At 39.9% G+C, this 22,673-nt stretch overlaps 1 protein-coding gene across 1 annotated transcript in view; it reads left to right on the forward strand.

Annotated features, from left to right (window-relative positions):
• The window catches only part of LOC150085626 (P-selectin-like), a 292,465-nt gene that overhangs the window by 81,755 nt on the left and 188,037 nt on the right, over nt 1-22,673 (forward strand). Inside the window, exons 6-7 of the mRNA XM_090374622.1 lie at nt 7,869-8,078; nt 17,056-17,148. Of these exons, the coding sequence (XP_090230748.1) occupies nt 7,869-8,078; nt 17,056-17,148 (303 nt within the window). The remainder of the gene's footprint in view (nt 1-7,868; nt 8,079-17,055; nt 17,149-22,673) is intronic.

Consider the following 22,673-nt stretch of genomic DNA (forward strand, 5'->3'; position numbering starts at 1 on the left):
GTCCTCTATCGTCCCGTATCACATTCCTTTCATGGCTGTTTTCATTTTGGGGAACAAAAAGTAATCTGTGGGAGCCAAATCCAGAGAAAATGAAGGGGGTGTTCAATGACTGGAATCAATTTTTTTGCCAAAAATTGCTTGATGTTGACTGCAGAATGTGCAGGTGCATTGTCAAAATGGCAACAAATTTTCCTCTTTCTCAGATCTTTTAGAATTTCTCATGCAGATTCCTTATTGCTACCAATCATCTCAGCAAGCAACCTCGTTGAAATTGATCTGTCTTCAGTCACAAATTTTCTAACCTTTGTGACAATCTCCGGTGTTTGAATAGAGATCGGTCTGCCAGGTCAGGGATCATCCTCTAATGACTCACGTCCTTTACGAAAACAAGAAAACCATTCAAACACTCTGGGTCGAGAAAAATATTCATCAGCATAAACTTTTTTTAAATCGTCAGAAGTTTCCGTAGCACTTTTTCCAAATTTACAATAAAATTTTATAATTGCTCTTTGCTCCATTTTCAATTTTCTGACGACATGCACAAAACTACTTTTACTCTTTCCATCATAAATCATGAAGTACTGACTGGACAGGTTTTAACTTGCACTCGTTGGGAAGAGCACACTCTAACAGATCTAATCATATACTGTTTTGGCCTCTTACGTTAATACTAAATCCAGAGTGCATGCAGTCTCATTATTTAATTGGCGCACTGTGTATATACTCATTCACACGCTTAGACATACCCATTTACAGTCAACAATCTTATATTCGTCATTTCACACATGCACATAGATATGAGCTCTCAGTTATGTTCAAAATGTGGATGTCAAGAGCCCAACCAAAGCATAGTGTCATGTGCACCTGCCATGAGTGCAATTCCTTTAATGTTTACAGTTCCTGTTGAGAAGCCAATTCAGAAGAACAGTGCCCATGGAAGTATCTATAGAAAAGGCATACAAGCAGAAACAGAACATCTGTGAGATAGAGGGTGAAGAGAAGTTGTTAGAGATGGGTCATTAATTAACCTAACTACCCTGTTTTGAATGGAGTTCAGAAGCCTGAGAAAGGTTATGAGAGTACTGCCCCAGATGTGGAAACAATATTCAGTGGTAGGGTGGATTAGAGATTTGTACAGAGTGAGAAATTGTATAGAAGAAAAGTAATGCCAAGAGCAAAAGGCAAAACCCAGTTTTTTAGATGCAGAGGAAGCAATATTTGTGATGTGCTTATGCCAAGGGAGATTAGAAGTCGGGGTAATCCTAATAGAGATATGTGAACTTGTCTGGAAATCTAAGTGTTGTCAAAGATAAGCATTGGAACAGAAAAATCCTTTTGCAAGATATAAGATAGGATTAAGTTTTAGAAGGATTGAAATCAACTAAGTTGTCTTTGCCCCACTGGAGAATTACGTGGAGATCGGCATTTAAGGAATTGGTAGCGGATATTCAAGAAGTTAAAACTGATTGAGCAGGGCAAGGTTTCTCAAAATGGAAAGTGGAACAATGTGCTATCATCGGCAAAACTATGGATAGGATTTCCAGTCAATGGAAGAAGGTCATTAATATACAACAGGAAAAGAGTGGGAGAAAGAACTGAACCTTGGAGAACACCAGCATTAGTGGAGAAGTTATCATTATTATTATTATTAGCCATAAGGTGCAAGGAAGCCTGAGGCTTATGCTGCACCAGCCAAAAAAAAATTTCTGAATTACCGAGAGAGAGAGAGAGAGAGAGAGAGAGAGAGAGAGAGAAGTAGAAGGGAATCACCAAGAAAGAGAAGAATGATGATATCCAGCTGGGAACCCTGGGTGTGCCAAGCCCATACTCACCAGATGTGAGCCCCTGGGGTCTATAATCACCTACAGTGAGCAGTCAGAAATAAAACAAACCACAAAATGGGAATTTATTTAGAGGACTTTTATTCTAAACACAATCAAAAGCCTTTGAAATGAAATGTCAAGAGCAATTGTGTGAGTTTCACCCAAATTTTCCATTGAATTTTTCCATAGATGGGTAATATAAGCCAGTATGTCACCAGTGGATCAACACTGACATAATCTATATTTAAGATCAGATTCAAGTTTTCTAGATAGTTTAGGAGTTATCAGTTGATGAATTTCTCAATTACTTCAGAAAAGGTAGAAATAAGTGCAATGGGACAATAATTGGATGGGAGAGATGTCACCCTTTTTTTAAGAACTGGTAGGATATAAGCAAATTTCCAAGCAGAATGGAAAACACTGGTGAAAAAAGAAAGTGTAAAAGGCGACAGAGAACAGGAGTAAACTTAGGTGCACAGGTTGTGAGAACAAGTGTAGAAATACCATCAGGACCTGGTGCTTTCTTAGCATCAAGACTGTTCAAAATTGTTCTGACATCCTGTTAATGGAAGATCACAGGAGGCATTGAATGGAGTATAATGGAAATGGTAGGAGATAGTTTAGGATCATCAATACATGAGTTAGAAGAAAAGTAGGATGTTAGCAGGCCAGTTTTATCTCTAGCTGAGGATGCAGTGGAACTATCTGGTTTTGACAGAGGTGGGAATAGAGATGGACAAAAGTTGTGGCCAATAGCTTTGACAAGAGGCCAGAATGTTTGATTACCAATGTTTGAGAGAGACAAGAAACAAGTTTCCTACACTTGGATACTATGATGACGACGGACTATATTGGATACTATGATGCAGTGACAAAGGGCACCTCCATAGCCAGGTGGGCAGCAGTGCGTAGCACACGCTTCTTGATTAGACCGGGGTTCGAGCCTGTGCCCACCAAATACGGAGGATGTGGAAAGGCCAGGGAATGACCACCACATATTTCCGGAGCAATATGGCCTTAGTTGCTAATGCTTCTAAAAACCAAATAACAAACAAACAACAACAGCAGTGACAAAGGATCTGGATGTGAAAAATAAATTTGATGTCATATACTTGGATTTCAGAGAAGCTTTTGATACTGTTGCACATAAAAGACTTCTGTGAAAATTGCAGCAATGTGGCATTAAGGGAAAGTTAATGCCATAGAACCCCAGGGGCTCATATCCGGTGAGTTTGGGCTTGGTACACCCAGGGTCCTGAGCTGGATATCATCATTCTTCTCTTTCTTGGTGATTCCCTTCTACTTTTGACACTCTCTCTCTCTCTCAGGTTAACTCGGGATTTTTTTTTTGGCTGGTGAAGCATAAGCCTCAGGCTTCCTTTATTATTATTATTATTATTATTATAGCTAATAATAGTAATAATAAAGGAATGGTTGAGTGGGAGAAGACTGGTTATCAGTGGACACGGAAACCTCTCTTTGTGGACTATTGTTTTTTTTTTTTTTCTTTTTCTTTTTTTTGGTAGTTGTTGGCACATCAGCTTCTGTGGCCATAATGCACCTCCCAAGGTTTTTGCAGTACTTTGATCCAAGCCCGAGGTGGGATTCGAACCCGCGACCTTTGGGTTGCCAGGCAGGCACTTTACCCACCTGGCTAACCCGGTCGGCATGGACTATTGTTATTAGCGTTGGTATATCAAGTGCAATGTCTAAGTATGCAGATTATACAGAGGTTGGTAGGGTGGTTAATGGCAGTAATTAAAGTATGCTGCTGCTACAACAAGATATAGAAAAATTAGGCAAATGGGCTGAGAAAAGGCAATTGAAGTTTAACATTGACAAATTCAAGGTACTGCATATGGGTAACAGTAATCCCAATATAATATAAGAAAATCTTTTTAAGTGAATGAAGAGACAGTAGAAGACTGATGTGACTGTAATGTATCAACTGTGTGGTACTACACTCAAAAAAATGTTCTTGTTTATACTCCGGCACAACCACCAGGTCAGTGGAGTTTACAATAAATCAATCAATACAAATGTTAATTGTATTTAGCAGTCATCTGGAGACTAAGCGCTTGAACCCCGGTCCACTCAAAGAGCGTGTGCTACTGCACTAGCACTCCTGACAACTCGGTTACATCAGACTCAGGATGGTGGAAAATGAAAAGGACTTCGGGGTAATTGTGCAGTCATATACAAAGTTTTCTGAGTAGTGCAGACAGGATGCCAGGACAGCTTGTGGAGTTTTGTCAATGATATACAGGAATTTTGCTAACAGGAATATTGAGGTGATTATCCCATTGAATAAGGCAATGGGATAATCACCTGTCCACATTTTGAGTATTGCATACAGATCTGGAGGACTCATTTTAGGAAGAATGTAGAGCTGCTGGAAGATACAGAGAAGGACAATGAGACCTGTGAGGGGAACAAAGGTATGCTCTTATGAAGAAAGGCTTCAGTTCTGCAAATTGCAGCATCTGGAGACTAAGCACTTGTGAGGTGATATGACTGCGATGTTTAAAGCTTTGAATGGCTTAAACAAACTTAATGCTGATAGAATTCTTTCTCTTAGCATTAGCATAAGTAGAGGCATTTGATGCAAGAAAGCAAGCTTATGCAGCATCAGCCAAAAAAAAAAAAACCACCTCTACTTCACCCCTCTGTTCGTTCGAAATACCTGTCCAGCTGAGCCTTAGCCTTATTTAGGCTATCCGCACGTTTATCCTATATCTGTCTTTTCTCAATTTAAATTTATGCCCTCTCAGGTGATTATTCTGAGCAAGAGGAAGAATCCCATCAGCATTGAGCATGCTCAAACCATTCAAGGCTTTATACACCTCTATCAGATCACCTAGCTGGTGCCTAGTCTCCAGACACTGTAATTTGCAAAACTTAAGCCTTTCTTCGTAAGAGCACCCTTTTGTTCCATTCACTAATCTTGTTGCCCTTTTTTGTACTCGTTTCAGCAGCTCTACATCCTTCTTGAAATGAGGCCTCCAGACCTGTATACAGTACTCTAGGTGTGGCCTGACCATTGCCTTATACAAGGGAATAATCACCTCCTTATCCCTGTTAGAAAAATTCCTATATATCATTGACAATACACCATGAGCTACTCTTGCAGCCCATCTGCACTGCTCAGAGAACTTCATATCTGCCTGCACAACCACTCCCAGGTCCCTTTCACTCTCTATCACTGTCAGTGTAGTACCACAGAGTTGAGAGTTGATACTTTGCTCTGGGGTTGCTGTTTCCCATATGTAGTACTTTACATTTGTCAATGTTAAACTTCATTTGCCACCTCTCAGCCCATCTGCTCAACCTTTCCAGATCCTGTTGTAGCAGCATGGTGTCAGTAGTGTCGTTGACAACCCTGCCAACCTTCGTATCGTCTGCAAACTTGGACATTAAACTTGATATACCATCATCAGTATCATTTATAAATACAGAAAACAATAATGGACCAACACTGAACCCTGAGAGACTCCACTGATAACATTAGTCCACGATGAGCAGTGTCCATTGATTACCACTCTCTGTCTTCTCCCCCTCAACCACCTCTTTATCCATAGCAGCAATTTGCCTCCAATGCTACACTGCTCCAATTTGTGCAGCAGTCTTCCATGTGCAACAGTATCAAAAGCCTTTCTAAGATCCAAGTATATAATATCAAAGTTATTCCCTGCATCCAGTTCTTTTGTGACTGCATCATAGTATCCAATCAAATTGGTCAGGCAAGACTTCCCCTTAACAAAACCATGCTGTGTCCGAGCTATAACTGAAGTCTTGTCAAGATGATCCTGCAGTGCTTCTATTAATTTTCCTGGAACAGAAGTTAAACTCACAGGTCTATAATTACTTGTGTCAGCCTTTGATCCTCCTTTGTGAATTGGGGTCACATTTGCACATCTCCAGTCTGTGGGTACCTCCCCTGAGTTCAAGGAAGCTCTCATAACTATGGCTAAGGGTTTGCTTACTTCCTTTGCTGCCTCCTTTAATATAACCGGATAGATCCCATCCAACCCAGGTGCCTTTCTTGTCTTTATCTTCAACAATTTCTCCTCCACTTTACTCTCAGTTATTACAAGATTCTCTAGCTTACTGCCAGAGTTGAATACACCTCTGGCATTCTCCTTGCTGAATAACTCCTCATGTGTGAATGTCGATGCAAAATATTCATTTAGTTTGTTAGCTACCTGAGCAGGATCATCAACAGTTGACCCATCGATATCGTGGACCAATCTGGTTCATCCCCTTCCTTCTAGAGTTTACATAAGTAAAGAACTCTTTGCTGTTTTTCTTTGCATCCCTTGCCAAAGATTTCTCGTAATCTGCCTTCGCCTTCCTAACCTCCTTTGTAACTTGGTTACAGATCAACTTGTATCTATCATAGGCTTCTGTGTCACATGTTAATTTGTATGCATCCAATGCATTTTTCTGCTCTGCCATATGTCTCATTAGTTCATCTGACATCCATTTAGGCCTAAACCTTGAACAATATTTCTTAGTTGGTATGTAAAGCCTAGTAGCTTCCAAGATAAGTTCTTTGAAGGCTTCCCATTTTGCATTTGCTGTTGGTAACATCATCAGTCCCACTGTATAGAATTTAAATACTGTCTCAGTCCATCGTAGTCGCCTTTACGAAAGCAATAACCCTTCCCTTTACCCCTAATGGTAGTTACCTCTTTGATTAAATCCCACTTCAGCACACTGTGATCAGTTCCACCTAGTAGTCCATTTATCTGCAGATTCTTAATGCATGAAGATTCACTACTGATAATCAAATCAAGAGTATTACTCCCTCTAGTTGCCTCCCGAACGTGCTGATGTAGAAAACAATCATCCAATAAATCCACAAAAGCCTTGCTAGTGTGTGAGTGACCAGCCCCCAAATTCCAGTCAATATCTGGGAAATTAAAATCCCCCATTATGAGACTCTCTGATTTACTGGCCCACTCTATTTCCCTGTACAGTTTCTTATTATATTCATCAGAGTCATTAGGCCTATAGCACACTCCTACTCTCAATTTTGATCTCCCAATGCTTATGTCACACCAAACTGACTTGACACTGCACTGTTCAGGGATGTCGACTGGCTTCACTTCCTTGGGTTTTATGTTTCTTAACTAATAGCATAACCCCTCCTCCCTTCCCATCCGGTCTATCCTTTCTGTTTCTTTTTCAGACTATGCATACGAGGGGGGGCCATAACTTCACATTGAAGGATTGTTGCTGAATAGACATATGTAAATTTGCCTTCAGTCAATTGGTGGTTGATTGCTATAACTTCCAACCCTTTTTTTGGAAGTGGATAGTTTAAATAAATTCAGCGAAGAACTAGACAAACTATTGGAGGGGATGGATAGATGGAAAATTTTTTTTTTTTTTTTTTTTGCTGATGCTATGTAAGCTTGCTTTCTTGCATCATTTGCGGCTGTTATTATTATTATTATTATTATTATTATTATAAAATAAGCCAAATCAAATAAAATAAAATATACCAAAAAAAAAAATTTCTGAGTTACCCTGAGATAGAGAGAGAGAGAGAGAGAGAGAGAGAGAGTCAAAAGCAGAAGGGAATCACCAAGAAAGAGAATATAATGATTATATCCAGCTCAGGACCCTAGGTGTGCCAAACCCATACCAGATGTGAGTCCCTGGTGATACTATACTAAGACTGACCCTTTTGTAGGTGAATGCAGAGATAGCAACACTGATGTGATAGAGGATTATACATAAAATGCATCTTTTTTTTTTTTTTTTTTTGTGAATTTCTTGAGAATTAAATAAATTTAGTATAATATGTAGGGAAATGCTCACTGCTTTCTGAAACTTAAGATAGTAGATTGTACCTGTACAATGTTGCCATGCAGGATCATATTCCCTTATTCTTTATAGTAAAATAATTTCTTTTCATTCTTTTATATGAGAATGAAATAAACTAATTTTTAATAAGTAAATTAATGAAAATATTATCTGGTTTGATTATTACTTACTTTTTATATAAAAAATAGATAATCCTGCTTCCTCTTTGTTTAGGTGTAAATATTGCATATCGTAAGCCATCAAACCAGTCAAGCACATTAAGAGGGGGAGAAGCCAATTTGGCAAATGATGGTGACCTCACAACTCTACAAAAGAATAAATACTGCAGTGAAACAAAATCAGAGTTTTCTCCCTGGTGGTCAGTGAATTTGCTTCAACCTTATGAGGTTCGAGTTATAAGAGTTCTTACAAGAGGTTGTTGTGGTAAGTCCTGACTGTTTTGTTTTCATCTACTGTGAACTTACATGAACTGTCCAAAAACCACCAGTCTCCTGATTTAGATGGTGGAAGTTCTGGTGTTACATTCTTTCACATGTTCTCTCAATCACTATATCATATCTTTTTTTTTCCCCTCCCTTTCTTCTCTTCGGTAAGACAGTTCTGATTTCTATGCTACATTGAAATTGCCAGTTTATCATTAAATCATATTAAGAGTAGGAGATCTAAGAATTTAATTAAATAAGTACACAGAAATTTTGAGAAAAAGTTGCAAGTTATGATTGAAATTGAAAGTGCTTCAATTTTGCACAGACACAATAGGAGGAAGTATTCAGTGAGAGTTTTATCAATCAGTTTGGCATTGGAGAGACTGTACAAGGGTTATAGGGTAGAATTTTTCTCAGATTGGTTTGCTTTTTAACAGTACAGAGAGATTTTACAGGGATAGGATACTCTTAAATAGAAGGGGTGCAACAAAATTATTTGTTGATGTTGTCAAGGCAATGTTAGGTGGGTTGGAAAACTGCTAGATTGGGGGGCGGATTCACAGTAACCACAGGCAGAGGTGGAAATGATTCTTGCACTGCTTCTATTGGAATGAGCAGCAGCCTGGAAAGCAAGATGCTGGGTATTTGAGGAACTGCTGGGAGTCATGAAACAAGTAAATACATGGGCTGTGTTAGAGTAACTAGGAGTAAGAACAGGTGCATGTATACTTGCATTAGGGCCAATGCTAGGAGTATAGTAAATAAATTTGATGAATTTAAAGTACTGGTCAAGACATCAAAAGTAGATACTGTTGGGAATATCAGAGATGTGGTGTCACACGGATATAAGGAATTTGAATTTTTGGTGTACAATGTGTACAGAAAGGATATAGTGTTCGATGTCTTGTGGCTCTGGGGGTTTTTCCAAGTTTGCAATGTAAATTTGTGATACCATACAAACTCTGTGAAGGCCAGACAGGGTGCAGTTGTATGCTTTCCATCATATTGTATGGGGTTATGTTGGTCTGTTGTTCATCTGGCCTCTTAGCTGTGGGCCTTTGGAACACCAAAGTCCCCCTGTTGCCCATCCTGAACCACATGGAGCTGGGCTAAGTAATAAGTTAAGATCTCTGGCTGGGCAAACCTTGGCATAACTTGAGGTTGCCATGGAGAACTCTTAAAAAAAAAAGTAAAAATTTTTGTTGGAAGCTTGCACAGGGATCATAGCCTAAAGTGAAGAAGGTGGAGGGTAAGAAACTGCCATCAGGAAATAGAAGATAAAGGGACAGAACGGCACTCCTATAGAGGCAAGTTTTTCCTCCACAGTTAGAACTATTTAGAGCAGGGAAAGTGTTTAGGGTGGTAGATCTCACAAGGAGAAATTTAGGGGGTGGAAAGGGAAGAAGGCATGGCCCTGGAAAAAGAAGGGATTAAAGTCTTAGGGCTAGAGTGCACTAAGTGTGGGTACAGGTCAGCATCTTGGCTGCTCAGTCAAAATGAGACATTCCACACCACGCTAGTCAAGCCAGCTGAAATCAGAGTCAGCAAAATAAACCACGCTGCCTAAGAGAAGGAAACAGCATGATGTCAGCCACCAATCTTGGAGAGCTTCCAAGATAGGTGTCCTCCCAACTGTAGTCATAATCTGGAGGGAGGGGTAAGAAAGCACTTGATGTGACATAAACACTGGGAAAACAAATATGAGAATAGGAGTGTGCTATAGGCCTTAAAAACTATGATGATTGTAACAAACAGTTGTACAGAAAAATAGTGTGCCAGTAAATCAGAATGTCTTCCATTGATGAGCCAAAACATTATGACCAGCAAGTTGCGATGCAAATAAAAGCAACTGCAGGTGAACTATGGTGCGTGTGTGGGTCGAGACATGGTATAAAAATCACCTGATACTGAGCTGCATTAATCAGTGTTACTCTTGTTCTTCAGATGGGAAAAGCAGCGGACTTAAGTGAGTTTGACAAAGGCCAAATTATAATGGACAGATGACTGGGTCAACCCATATCTGAAACGGCACGGCTAGTTGAGGCTCTCATGGGCAGCGGGGTTGGTAGCTACCAAAAGTGTCTGAGGAGGGAAAACCCATGAACCACCAGCGAGGTGTTGGACGACCACAGCTCATCGATTCTCGTGGTGACCGGATGGTACGTAGCAACGGAAGGGCGACTATGGCACAACTAGCTGGTAATTGGAATTCTGGTGACGGGAGTAATGTATCACAATACACAGTACATCGAACTCTGCTGAAAATGGGGCTGTGTAGCTGCGGGGGGCTCTGAGTGCCCATGCTAACCACGGTTCACTGTTGATAGCACCTACAACGGGCATGTGAGCATCGAAACTGGACCTTGAGTGATTGGAAGAAGGTCGTCTAGTCCAATGAATCACATTTCCTGTTGCACCATGTGGACGGCCTGGTACATGTGCATCATTTACCTGGGAAAGTGATAGCTCCTGGATGCACCATGGGATGAAAACAAACTGGTGGCTGTGGTGTCATGCTTTGGGTGATGTTCTGCTGGGATCCCTCGGTCCAGTCATCCATGTGCCAGGCACTCTGACATCTGCCACCTACCTAAATATCATTGCCGACCAGGTACACCCTTCCATGGCAGTAGTCTTCCCCTCTGGCGGTGCCATCTTTCAGCAGGATAATGCATCATGCCACACTACCCGGATTGTTTGAGACTGGTTCGCGGAACATGAGGAAGATTTCCAGATATTACCCTGGCCTCCAAATTCCCCAGACATCAATCCCATCGAGCATCTGTGGTTTGTGTTGGAACAGCAACTTCGGTCTGTGGTATCTCAGCCATGCACCTTACAGGAGTTAAAAGCATCTGCTGGTTACGTGTTTGTACCAGATACCACAAGACACATTTCGAAATCTTGTAGCGTCCATGCCTTGCCAGGTATGAGCTGTTTTGGCTGCATGTGGAGGGCCAACATTATATTAAGTAGGTGGGCATAATGTTTTGCCTCATCGGTGTATAATGGGGGATTTTAACTTTCCAGATATTGACTAAACTAAGTGTGGTTACTCACACAGTGACATTTTTTGGATTTACTGGATGTTTTCTACATCAGCAGGTTAGAGAGGCGGCGAGAGAAAGAAATATCCATGATCAGATTATTAACAGCAACCCTTCATGCATAAAGGCCCAACGTAGCCGAGTGGTCAGGAGTGAGAGTGCATAGCACGCATTCCTTGAGTGGACCGGGGTTCAAGCCCATGACTACTAAATATGATAAATATTTGTATTGACGATTTATTATAAATCCTACTGACTTGGTTGTCATGCCGGAGTATAAACAGAAAATTTAATTTAATTAAGAATCTGCAGATAAAAGACCCACTAGTAGTGGTGTAGCCAGGATTTTTTGTCAGCAGGTACATTCACAAAAAAGGCACCAATTGCAATTCACAAAAAAAGGTGCCATTTGCTTTCTAAAAAGTGCCACAATACTAGATTTCAGCATCAGAGGGTACAATGTACCTGCTGACCCAACCCTGGCTGCGTCACTGCTCACTAGGTAGCAGTAATCATAGTGCATTGATGTGGGATTTACTTAAAGATGTAACTACTGTCAAGGCAAAGGGAAGATCTTTTGTAAAGCTGACTACATTGATCTTGGACAGTTTTTATAGTTTATGAAGTAGGACAAACTGAAGTTACCAACAATAAATTCTGAATGGGAAGCATTCATGGCTGTAATCATAGAAGCTACTAGGCTTTTAATACTAATTGAGAGATATCTTCAATGTTTATATTTAAATAGATGTCAGATGTACTGATGAGAGTCCTGACAGAGAAGAAGAATGTGTGAGATGCATATGAATTATCAGATGACATTTTATATGCATTCCACACATTCATTCTGCAAGCTATGGCAGATTATGAATCTTTGGCAAAGAATGAAAAGATGCAGAAAAGGCTTCTTTACATGTGTAAACACTAGATGGAAGGGATGAATCACATTGGTCCACTAGCTATGAATGGTATAACTGTTCTTGATCCAGTTCGTGTTGCTGAACAAAATACTTTGCATCTACATGAGAAATTCTTTAGGGAAGTGGATGGTAGGCGTTTATCACACTCTAACAGGGAAAAAATGATTTTGTGATAACTAAGAGGAAAGTGAAAGAGAAATTGTTGAAGCTAAACGTGAAAAAAACATGTGGGGGTGAACAGGATTTATCCAATTCTATTAAGAGAGGCAGCAAAAAGGTAAGCAAAACTTTAGCTACTATTATGAGAGCATCCTTTGATTCAGTGATGATCCCTATGGACTGAGATGTACAACTGTATCTCCAATCCACAAAGGAGAATCAAAGGGTGATATGAGTAATTATAGATCTGTTAGATTGACTTCTGTTACAAGGAAAATAATGGAGTCACTGGTTAAAGATTTAACACAGGACCATCTAGATAGAAATGCAATTACTTCAGCCATAGCATGGATTTATTGAGGGGCAGTCTGATCTGACCAATCTGATTAAGATGTACCACACAGGATCATCTAGCTGATGTTGTTGTTGTTTGATTTTTAGGAGCATTAGCAACTAAGGCCATATTGCTCCAGGGATATGCGGTGGTCATTCCCTGACCTTTCCACATCCTCCGTATTTGGTGGTCACGGGCTCGAATCCCAGTCTAAACAAGAAGCGTGTGCTACGCACTGCTGCTCCTGCCCACCTGGCTATGGAGGCACCTCATCTAGCTGGGAAGTGGCAACTGAAGTTTAACATTGACAAATGCAAAGTGCTGCATATGGGTAGCAGTAACCCAAGAGAAATATACCAACTGTGTGGTACTAAACTCAGGGAGATGGAGAATGAAAATGATCTGGAGGTAATTGTGCAGTCAGATATGAAGTTCTCTGTGCAATGCAGATGGACTGACAGAGCAGGTCATGGAGTTTTGTCAATGATATATAGGAATTTTGCTAGCTGAGACAAGGAGGTGATTATACCTTTGTTTAAGGCAATGGTCAGGCCACACCTTGAGTACTGCGTACAGGTCTGGAGGCCTAATTTTAGGAAAGATGTAGAATTGTTAGAACGAGTACGGAGAAGAGCAACAAGATTGGCGAGAGGAACAAAGGGGTACTGTTACCAAGAGAGGCTTAAATTCTGCAAGTTGCAGCATCTGGAGACTAGGCACTTGCGAGGTGATCTGATTGAGGTGTACAAGGCTTTGAATGGGTTTGAGCAGGCTCAATGCTAATAGGATACTTCTGCTTGCTGAGATTAAGAACCTGAGGGGGGCATAGATTCAAATTGAGGAAAGACAGTTGTAGAATAGATGTGCAGAAGTTTGCCTTTAGCCAGCGGGTAGTTGATTGCTGGAACAGACCTCCATCTGTTGTTGTGGAAGTTGATAGCTTGAATAAATTTAAGGCTGTACTAGACAAAAATTTGGAGTGACCGGATGGGTGAAATGGGAAGGGCTTTTTTTTTTTTTTTTTATGGCTGATGCTGTATATGCTTGCTTTCTTGCATCATATTCCTCAACTGATGCTAAATTATAATCTTTTTACACTTTCTTATTTCTCTCTTGTTTTTTCATCTTTTTACACTTTCTTATTTCTCTCTTGATTTTTCATCTTTTTTAAAACTTGCTCATATCCAGCCAGATGCTGAAAAGGGTGACAATTTCCTCCCATCCAATTATTGGCCCATTGCACTTTCTTCTACTCTTTCTAAAGTAATGGAGAAATCCATCAACTACTAACTCCTAAATCTATCTACTAAGTTTAAATCTGATAAATGCTCACCAGTATGGATTCTATCAGTGTTGATTCACTGGTGATATACTGGCTTATGTTATCTATCTATTTGATAGTATATAACAGAGCTATGGTACTCAATACATTCTATGTTGATATTAGTTTTGTAGAAGAATCAATTAATTAATTTTTTAAAATTGTTTTTTTAATTTTTGTTAATTTATGAATTGTTTTCAGTTGATTTTTTACTGTAATCATTTTGCATTAATCTTTTATTTGTTTTAATTTCTGAAGAGTATCATTCGGAAGTATTCTACATATCATATTGTGGTAAATTTCTCTTGTTCTTCTACAAAAGTTACCCATCTATATACAAATTCAGTGGAAAAGTCTGGTGAACCTCAACCAGTTGCTCTTGACATTTCAAAGGCCTTTGATCATGCTTAGCATAAAGGTCTTCTAATTAAGCTTCCATCTTATGGATTGCAACTGTTTTTTGTAATTGGATATCCAGTTTTCTCTCTGTTTGTTTACTGCAGTTGAAGGTAGATGGCGGTCTGTCTTCTAACTTCTCCACTAATGCTGGTTTTCCCCAAGGTTCAATTCTTTCTCTCACTCTTTTCCTCATATTAATGTACAAGATGTGTTATATATTAATAACTGTCTTCCATTGACTGAAACTCCTATCCATAGTTTTGCTAATGATAGCACATTGCATTTCCCTTTTTCAGTTTGTGAAACCTTGCCCTGCACAAACAGGTTCAACTTCTAAAATGGCTTCTACCAATTCCTTAAATACTGACCAACAGTGGTGCAAAGATGGTAACTCTCCTGTGGGACAGACATTTTAGTTAATTCCAGTCTTTCTAAAACTCGGTCCTGTCTTATATCTTGCAAAAAGAATTCTTGTACTTCTATGCTTATCTTTGATAAAAAAACACTCAGATTTGTAGACAAGGTCATGTGTCTGTTAGGGATTCTCCTAACTTATAAGATAATCACAATATATGTGGCATAAGCACACCACATATATTGCTTCTTCTGCATTAAAAAACGGTTTTCTCTTTTTCTCTCAGCATTACTTTTCTTCTAAACAGCTACTTACTCTGTAGAAATCTCAAATCCACCCTACCACTGAATAGTGTTCCCACATCTGGGACATTGCTTCTATAATCTCTCTCCATTCAAAAGAGGGCAGTTAAATGAATTAATGCCCCATCTCTAAAAAAGTCTTTCCACTTTCTGTTTCTGCTGCATGCCTTTTCTATAAAAGGCACTGTTCTGAGTGAATTTTCTTCTATAATTCCTGCTCTGTCTTCCAAACCAGTCTGAAGTCATGCTGCAATCAGTCAGCATCCATTTACTGTTCTACTTTAAACTCACAGAAGCAACATTTCTTCTTCCTCATTTGTCCCTTTGACTTCTGTTTCCCTAACAGCTTCCCTTCACATGTATTTTCTGAAAATTACAATCTACAAAAATTTAAGAATAATGTCAACAAGTATCTTCTTCCATCTTCCCAATGTTCAATCTGTGCAAGGTACTTAGTACTATAGGTTCTAATGCCTTTTGTGTTTTGGTCAGGTTTTCATAAAAAAAAAAAGAAAGAACACTCAAACTATAGTTAGTAGTGTTGGGAAATTTATGCAACATGTTCAGTATGCCCTCCATGTTTATTAATAATGTGTCAATGTGTTATAATTGAAGAGTGAGATTACAAAGAACATGCTCCATCACTTCTGCAAACACAGAGAAATTCATTTACTTTCTCCAGCACACGAGTGGTTCATGGATTCTTCTGAAACACTATCTTCGAGATAAAAATCAAGTGGGTGTAAATTGGTTGACATTGGGAGCTATGCCAGTCCTTTCTATACTTCTGGTTAGAAACCCCTCCCTGTTGCCAAAAATTTCATATTTCATCCAGGAACTCCAGAACAGCTGTGGAGTGTATTCAGGTATTCACTGTTGCCTACCACATCTCTAAACCTTTCTCTACAGAGTAATTATGTTGTTGGTCCAAAAAATTTGAAGCTTGCAAAACTGGAAAGAAAATAAAAGTATGATGGGGGGGGCGGAATTAATTTATTTGGTCTGCAGTGAAATTTTCCTCAAAATTTGCATTATGTAGTTAGCAGGGCTGCAGAACTACATCAAATGACCTTGATTTATAGAAGTTTATTTAAATAAATAAGATTTATTTATATTTTTTGCACTAGAATTTTTGTTTCTGTCCTGATTATTTAAATTTTTTTTTTCATTCACTGCATGTTATAGGAAAAAGTATCCCTTGGTTCTAACCAAGGAGGATTTTTTCCTGTAATATCTAGTCAGAAAAATCTTAAGATACCTAATTATATAATTTTCTTAATTGTTATGTTATCTCTGGGATGAATTGTCTCCAACAGTCTTTTTGCTGTCAATTTTTTTTTCCTTATTACAGACCATTACAGTTTGTTGGAGGGAAAGTCATAATAGATAGTGCAACATACTGGTCTATAATATGGTTTGGTAAAAGTATTATTTTCAGTTAGAATTTTTTGTAATATTTTTATTTTTGTGGCCACAGCTGCTTCTTCTTGAATAGGAAATTGTTTGCTTAAGGGAATAAGAAAAAAACACTTCTTTTTTTCAGCTAGTGGTTGTTCTTAGGTGTCATTTTATACAGTGGTTGAAAACTTCTATGCAACTATAATTCATTATGCAACTATATTATCATTAAAAAATAATTTTTTTTGATTATTTGATCAAAGTTATTATTAAAATTATAAAAAAAATCTTTAACCAAACTTAATAAAACCTCCAGTCACATGTGATACTGTTGTATAGCTGGAGAATTTATTTATTTTATTTTTTTATTCTCAGTGACAAAATTCACTGGAAGATAGCTAGTTAAGGCAGAAAAACTTCTGTTTTTCTGCCATAATCTTGGGTGTAATCTTGTAACGTGCATATTGATAGTATTTGGATTATCTACAGGTAATCCATGAGACCACAGCATTCTTCAGATGATGCTAATTTCTATTAATAACATGTCTCCAAATAGTACTAATAATTATAAGCCTGGAAGGCACAATATGGCCTTAGTAGCCCTTGTGCAATTAAACAACATACCAACAACAAAAAATATAAGCCTGGATATGAATAAAAATAAGTATCATTGAACAATTATATTCTGCTAATTAAATTAATTCATTTCACTCTTGAATTTTATTATTGTTTGCTTACAGGTCAAACACCTGTTCAAGATCTTGAAATTCGTGTAGGCAATTCATCATTTGTACAGGGAAATAAGCTGTGTGCTTGGTATCCAGGAACTTTAGGTATATACACATTTATAAGTTTAGATCTCTTCATATTTATGATAAATCAATAGAAGTTTTTGACACATTATTTATAATATGTGACCAGACAAAAGATATAGTCACCCATAAAATTATTTTAAAACTTGAATGAAATTAATATGATTAGTTCCAGTTGATATAGTGTATGCAGATTAACAAGATTACTTATAATTTATGTATTTGCACAAAATGAAGAATAAAATCTTATAACTTGTATTTCTCTACAAGGCACAGCTGTAGCTGAGGTCAACATAAAGTTATACATGTTTTATGTTCAAATTCACACAATGCCATAAAGTATAGTAGTCTTTTGTATATATATATAGTATATATATTTATATAGTAGTAGTTTTCTCATGATCCATGGCCATCCTGGAGTAAAGAGATGATTTATGAACTCCATTAATCTTTTCTTTGAGAGGAATAAGATTAAATGCCACATCTAAAACTGCCAAAACCTTGGTCTAAGCATTAGAACTAGACTAGATAAAATAAAGAAAATTATGAAATATTAAAACTAGATATAATTTTAAAATTGTTTGCATCTCTGCATTCATTCAATTTCCATCTTTAAGGATGCTTTGGTACCTCTGATGATGGTAGCCAAACCATCAGTTCCATGGAAGTTTAATTTCTATATACAACTTGGCTGTTCATTTGAATTTGATCATAGATTGTTCATAGATTGGCAGATTTTCACTAACAGAAGCCACTTATCATCTGCTAAGAGACCAGTAGTCTTGAAAAACTGACATTAGCAACTTATTTGTTATTGGCAGCTGTTTCAAGACTACTGGCCTCTGATAATTATGTACTTTAAACAAATGGCATATTAGCCTTTTTGTGGTCATTTGTTTCAGTTCACATATTTTCACATTGGAATGTCACTGTTGCCATATATGTGCATTGTGTTCAGGATGAAATTATATTGAAAGTTCTTAGCAGATAAAGTATTTTTCAAGAAATTTATTTACTGTTTCTATCTTTTATGCATGAAGAAATAAATACACCAGTGCCTTACTAAAGGAAAATTTACATAGTTTTTTTTTTTTCCTTTTTTTTAATTTTCCCCTTTAATGCTGGGATACAGGTTGTAAATTTCAGCTTAGAATCACAAACTTTCTTGCCATGCTTTGAAACACTTTGAAGTGAATGAATATTTTTAAGAGTTTATGGGATTATCTGATGCTGTTTGAAAACAAGATTAGCAACTCATTTTATTATTATTATTAATAGTAATAGAGGCATGTGATGCAAGAAATCAAGCGTGTGAGCGTATGTAGTATCAGCCAAAAAAAAAAAAAAACCAAAAAAAACCTCACACAATCATTCCCTCTAAAAGTTTGACCAGTTCCTCCTTGAATTTATTTAAGCTATCAACCTCCACAATGACAGATAGAAGTTTGTTCCAGCAATTCTTTTCTTCTTCTTTGGTCCTTAGCCGGCAGCTGGGGGAGGCGGTTGGCCACGCAACCAGTATGCTGCTGTAGGTGCCGCAGGGTTTCAGACTTGCTCTGTGATGTTCTTCCATACCTTACGATCCTTGGCGTCAGTCCTGGCCTGGTTAAGGTCGAGACATCGGCTCTTCAAGTCATTTTCCACTTGCTTGGCCCACGTTTTCCTAGGCGCGGTCCGTTGGATGCTCCATTGGGTGGGTCGTTGTCTCCAAAGGAGTGTGGATGGTATTCTGTTCGTGCCCATTCTACATACGTGGCCAAACCATCTAAGCCTTCGCTTCTGGATTTGGTCAGCAATGGTTGGTTGCTGTTGGCATCTGGTGCGGATGGTATCATTAGTGATGCGGTCGCGAAGAGAGATGTCCAAGATCTGCCGCAGGCATCGCATTTGGAATACCTCAAGTTTGTTCAAATTTAACTTGAGACAAATCCATGTTTCGATCCGTAAAGAAGAATGGGCAGGATCAAAGTCCGGAAGAGTCGGATTTTAGTCTTTGTGGAAATGTTGGTCCTCTTCCACAGACACCATTTGAGCGAGGCGAACGCAGTGGCCGCCTGTCCAATTCTGCTGTGGATTTCCATGGTGGATGCAACTTTCTTCTCCTGGACCAGCGACCCAAGGTATTTAAAGTCCTGCACTTGCTCGATCTGGACACCTTCGAGATAGATGGTGGCTTGCGACCCATCTGTTGTCAGGGCCTTTGTCTTACCAGCATTGATCTTCAAACCGTATGGCCGGGCAATGCGGGCAATGTCGTAGAGGATGTCCGTGCCGGCAAGGATAGCACTATCATCAGCAAACATCAGGTCAGTCACATAGTGATCCTTGTCATATTGTATGCCCTGTCTGTTTCTGAATGCTTGCCTCATAATGGCGTCGACCACGATGTTGAAAAGCAACGGGGAGGCTACATCCCCTTGGCGGACTCCAGTTTGGATGGTAAATTCCTCAGATAAATCGTTCTGGATGCGCACCTGGCTGGTTAAACCGTTGTATGCAGTTTGGATGACTTTTCGAGGGACATGTTCAACCTCTAGTAGTTTCCATAAGGCAGGCCGGTGGACACAGTCGAAAGCAGACTTAAAGTCAATGAAAACAATGACGGTTCGCTGTCCACACCAGATCCTCTCCTCCATCAGCTGACGAATGGCAAAGATTTGATCACAGCATCCTCGCCCGGGTCTAAATCCTGCCTGTTCTTCTCGACTGGTTTGCTCGCAATGTTTTTGCAGTCTTGACTGGATGATCTTCATAAAGACCTTTCCGATGATGGAAAGGAGGCTGATGCCACGGTAGTTCTTGCAGTCCCGGTTATCACCTTTCTTGTGGATCGGTACGATAATGGCTTTCCTCCATGTTAGCGGAATTTGTTCAGTGCACCAGATGGTTTTGAGGAGTGAGTGTAGTCGGCGAAGCAGTACATCTCCCCCGGCTTTGATCACTTCTGTGGTGACTTGGTCCACTCCTGGTGCCCTGCCATTCTTCAGGGATTGTATGGCTGCTTTCACTTCTTCTACTGTAGGCTCAACATCGACCATGGAGACCTCAGGGGGGTCGATCGAGAGTGCTGTTGCTGGCGGTCCCTGAGGTGGGTCGTGATTATACAAAGCTTTGAAGAATTCACTCCACCGTTGCAGGCGTTCGGATGGTGATCGCACGAAGGTCCCATCAGCATTCTTGATGTTGTCACTAGTCAATTTGGTCTTTCCACTCAGACATCTGAGGGTGCGGTAGAGAGTGCAGTACTCGTTCTTGGATGCCGCCACTTCAAGATTGTCTGCCACTTGGTTCCAGTATGCTTCTCTTTCTGCTGTCATTCTTTGTCGGACTTCTCGGTTTAGCTGCCGGTACCGTTCAAAGTCGACCAACTTTGCCTGTTTCCGTTTGTCCACGAGGTCGAGGCACTCGTCTGATATCCATGGTTGCGTTCGACGTCGGGCAGGTGGATATAGGGGCTTGGCACATTCCAGGATGGCATCAGAGATCTGCTTTTCTTCTTCATTTATATCCTCGGGCACGGCCAGCATCATCTCGAAGCGGTTGGATAGGGCGATCTGATATGCCTGTTTGTTGGCAGCATTCATTAGCTGCCTCCAGTCCAGCTTGGCTGACCGAGATGATCTTTTTGCATGCCGTAATTTGAGCTGCACCTTAGCCCAGATGAGGTAGTGATCAGATCCGCAATCAGGTCCCCTCATGGCACGAACGTCCATGAGTGATGAGCGAAATTTGGCATTGATCAAAATGTACTCCAGGATTGCTGAGTCCTTGCCAGATGGATTTCGCCATGTAAGTTGATGTTTTTGAGGGTGCTGGAAATGGCTGTTTCCAATGATCAGGTTGTTAGATGCGGCAAAGGACAACAAACGTAGTCCGTTGTCGTTGATCTTCCCATGGCCAAACTTGCCCATTGTTGTTTCCCACCAGATCTGTCCACGCCAATGTGGGCATTAAAGTCCCCTGTGAGGATGATCACTTCTGTCTGCAGAATTGAATCCAGCGTATGTTGGAGCTGGTTGTAGAAGTCATTCTTGGTCGGGTCCAGGCTAGTCTCAGTTGGCGCATAGGCGGAGATAATATGGGTCTTGATGGTGCCCTTGACAGTAAGGACTGCCAAGCGGTCCGATATTGGTTGGAAAGCGATCACACTACTGGTGGCCTGAGCATCGACCATAAAGCCCACTCCTGCTTCTCGTTTCTCACCACCAGAGTAGAATAGCATAACCGCTTCGTTAGGTGCTGGTGGTTGGATGATCATCGTTCCAGACCCGGTGAGCCTTAATTCGGATAATGCCGCGATTGATATCTTGCACCTAAGTAGTTCTTGGGCAATGATTTCCTTTTGTCCAACGTGGTGCCCCGTTCGAACATTCCATTCGCCAATGTTAATTGTCCTTTTCGGCGTAGTAAGCTTATTGCTGTGGCCAGTGATCCACTTCACACCAGCACCCTGGGTCCCCAGTGCTGGCGCATCGGCTACCCCGGATGCGGTAACATTGTTATAACATTGTTCCAGCAATTAACCACCCGCTGGCTAAAGGCAAATTTCCGCACATCTATTGTGCAACTGTCTTTCCTCAATTTGAATTTATGCCCCCTTAGGTTCGTAATCTAAGCAAGTGGAAGAATCCCATCAGACTTCAGCGTGCTCAACCCATCAAGGCCTTATACACCTCAATCAGATTGCCTCGCAGGTGCCTAGTCTCCAGAAGCTGCAATTTGCAGAACTACAGCCTCTCTTGGTAAGAGAATCCCTTCATTCCCCTCACCAATCTTGTTGCCCTTCTCTGTACATGCTGAAGCAATCTACATCCTTCCTAAAATGAGGCCTCCAGACCTGTATGCAGTACTTAAGGCATGGCCTGACCATTGCCTTATACAAAGGGATAATCACCTTCTTTTCCCTGCTAGCAAAATTCCTGTATATCATTGACAAAACCTTCATGATCTGCTCTTGCAGCCTGTCTGTATTGCTCAAAAAACTTCATATCTGACTGCACAATTACTCCCAAGTCTTTTTCATTTTATTATGATGCAAAGTTTTATATGGTGCAAAGAAGCCTGCAGCTTATGCTGCACCAGCCAAAAAAAAAATTATTTCTGAATTCAGAGAGAGAGAGAGAGAGAGAGAGAGAGAAGAGAGAGAGAGAGAAGAGAGAGAGAGAGAGAGAGAGAGAGAGAGAGAGAGAGAGAGAGAGAGAGAGAGAGAGAGAGAGAAGTAGAAGGAATCATCAAGATTTTGTTGTCATCTTTGATATGACAACAAAGTGAAATGCACTGTGACAAATGGGCCTGGAGTACTGGGGTCCATAGTTTAACAGATATTTATTTAAAGTATACCCAGTAAAATAAAATAAAATAAAATATTTCCAGAAGCTTTCGGAACTCGTGTCCCTTTCTCAACTGACAGAATTTTTGAATACATTACAAGCAAAGTGTGGCACGTTACTCATTCGTCATTGTTGTAGCACGGACGTGTGCTGCCTTGCGCCAGTGATCATCCATCAATAAAACGGTTGTCTCCAGGATTGGATGTATACGCATGC

Source organism: Mastigoproctus giganteus, chromosome 5 (assembly GCF_048544385.1).
Source record: "Mastigoproctus giganteus isolate SK-2022 chromosome 5, ASM4854438v1, whole genome shotgun sequence".
In the NCBI taxonomy this organism is placed as follows: Eukaryota; Metazoa; Arthropoda; class Arachnida; order Uropygi; family Thelyphonidae; genus Mastigoproctus; species Mastigoproctus giganteus.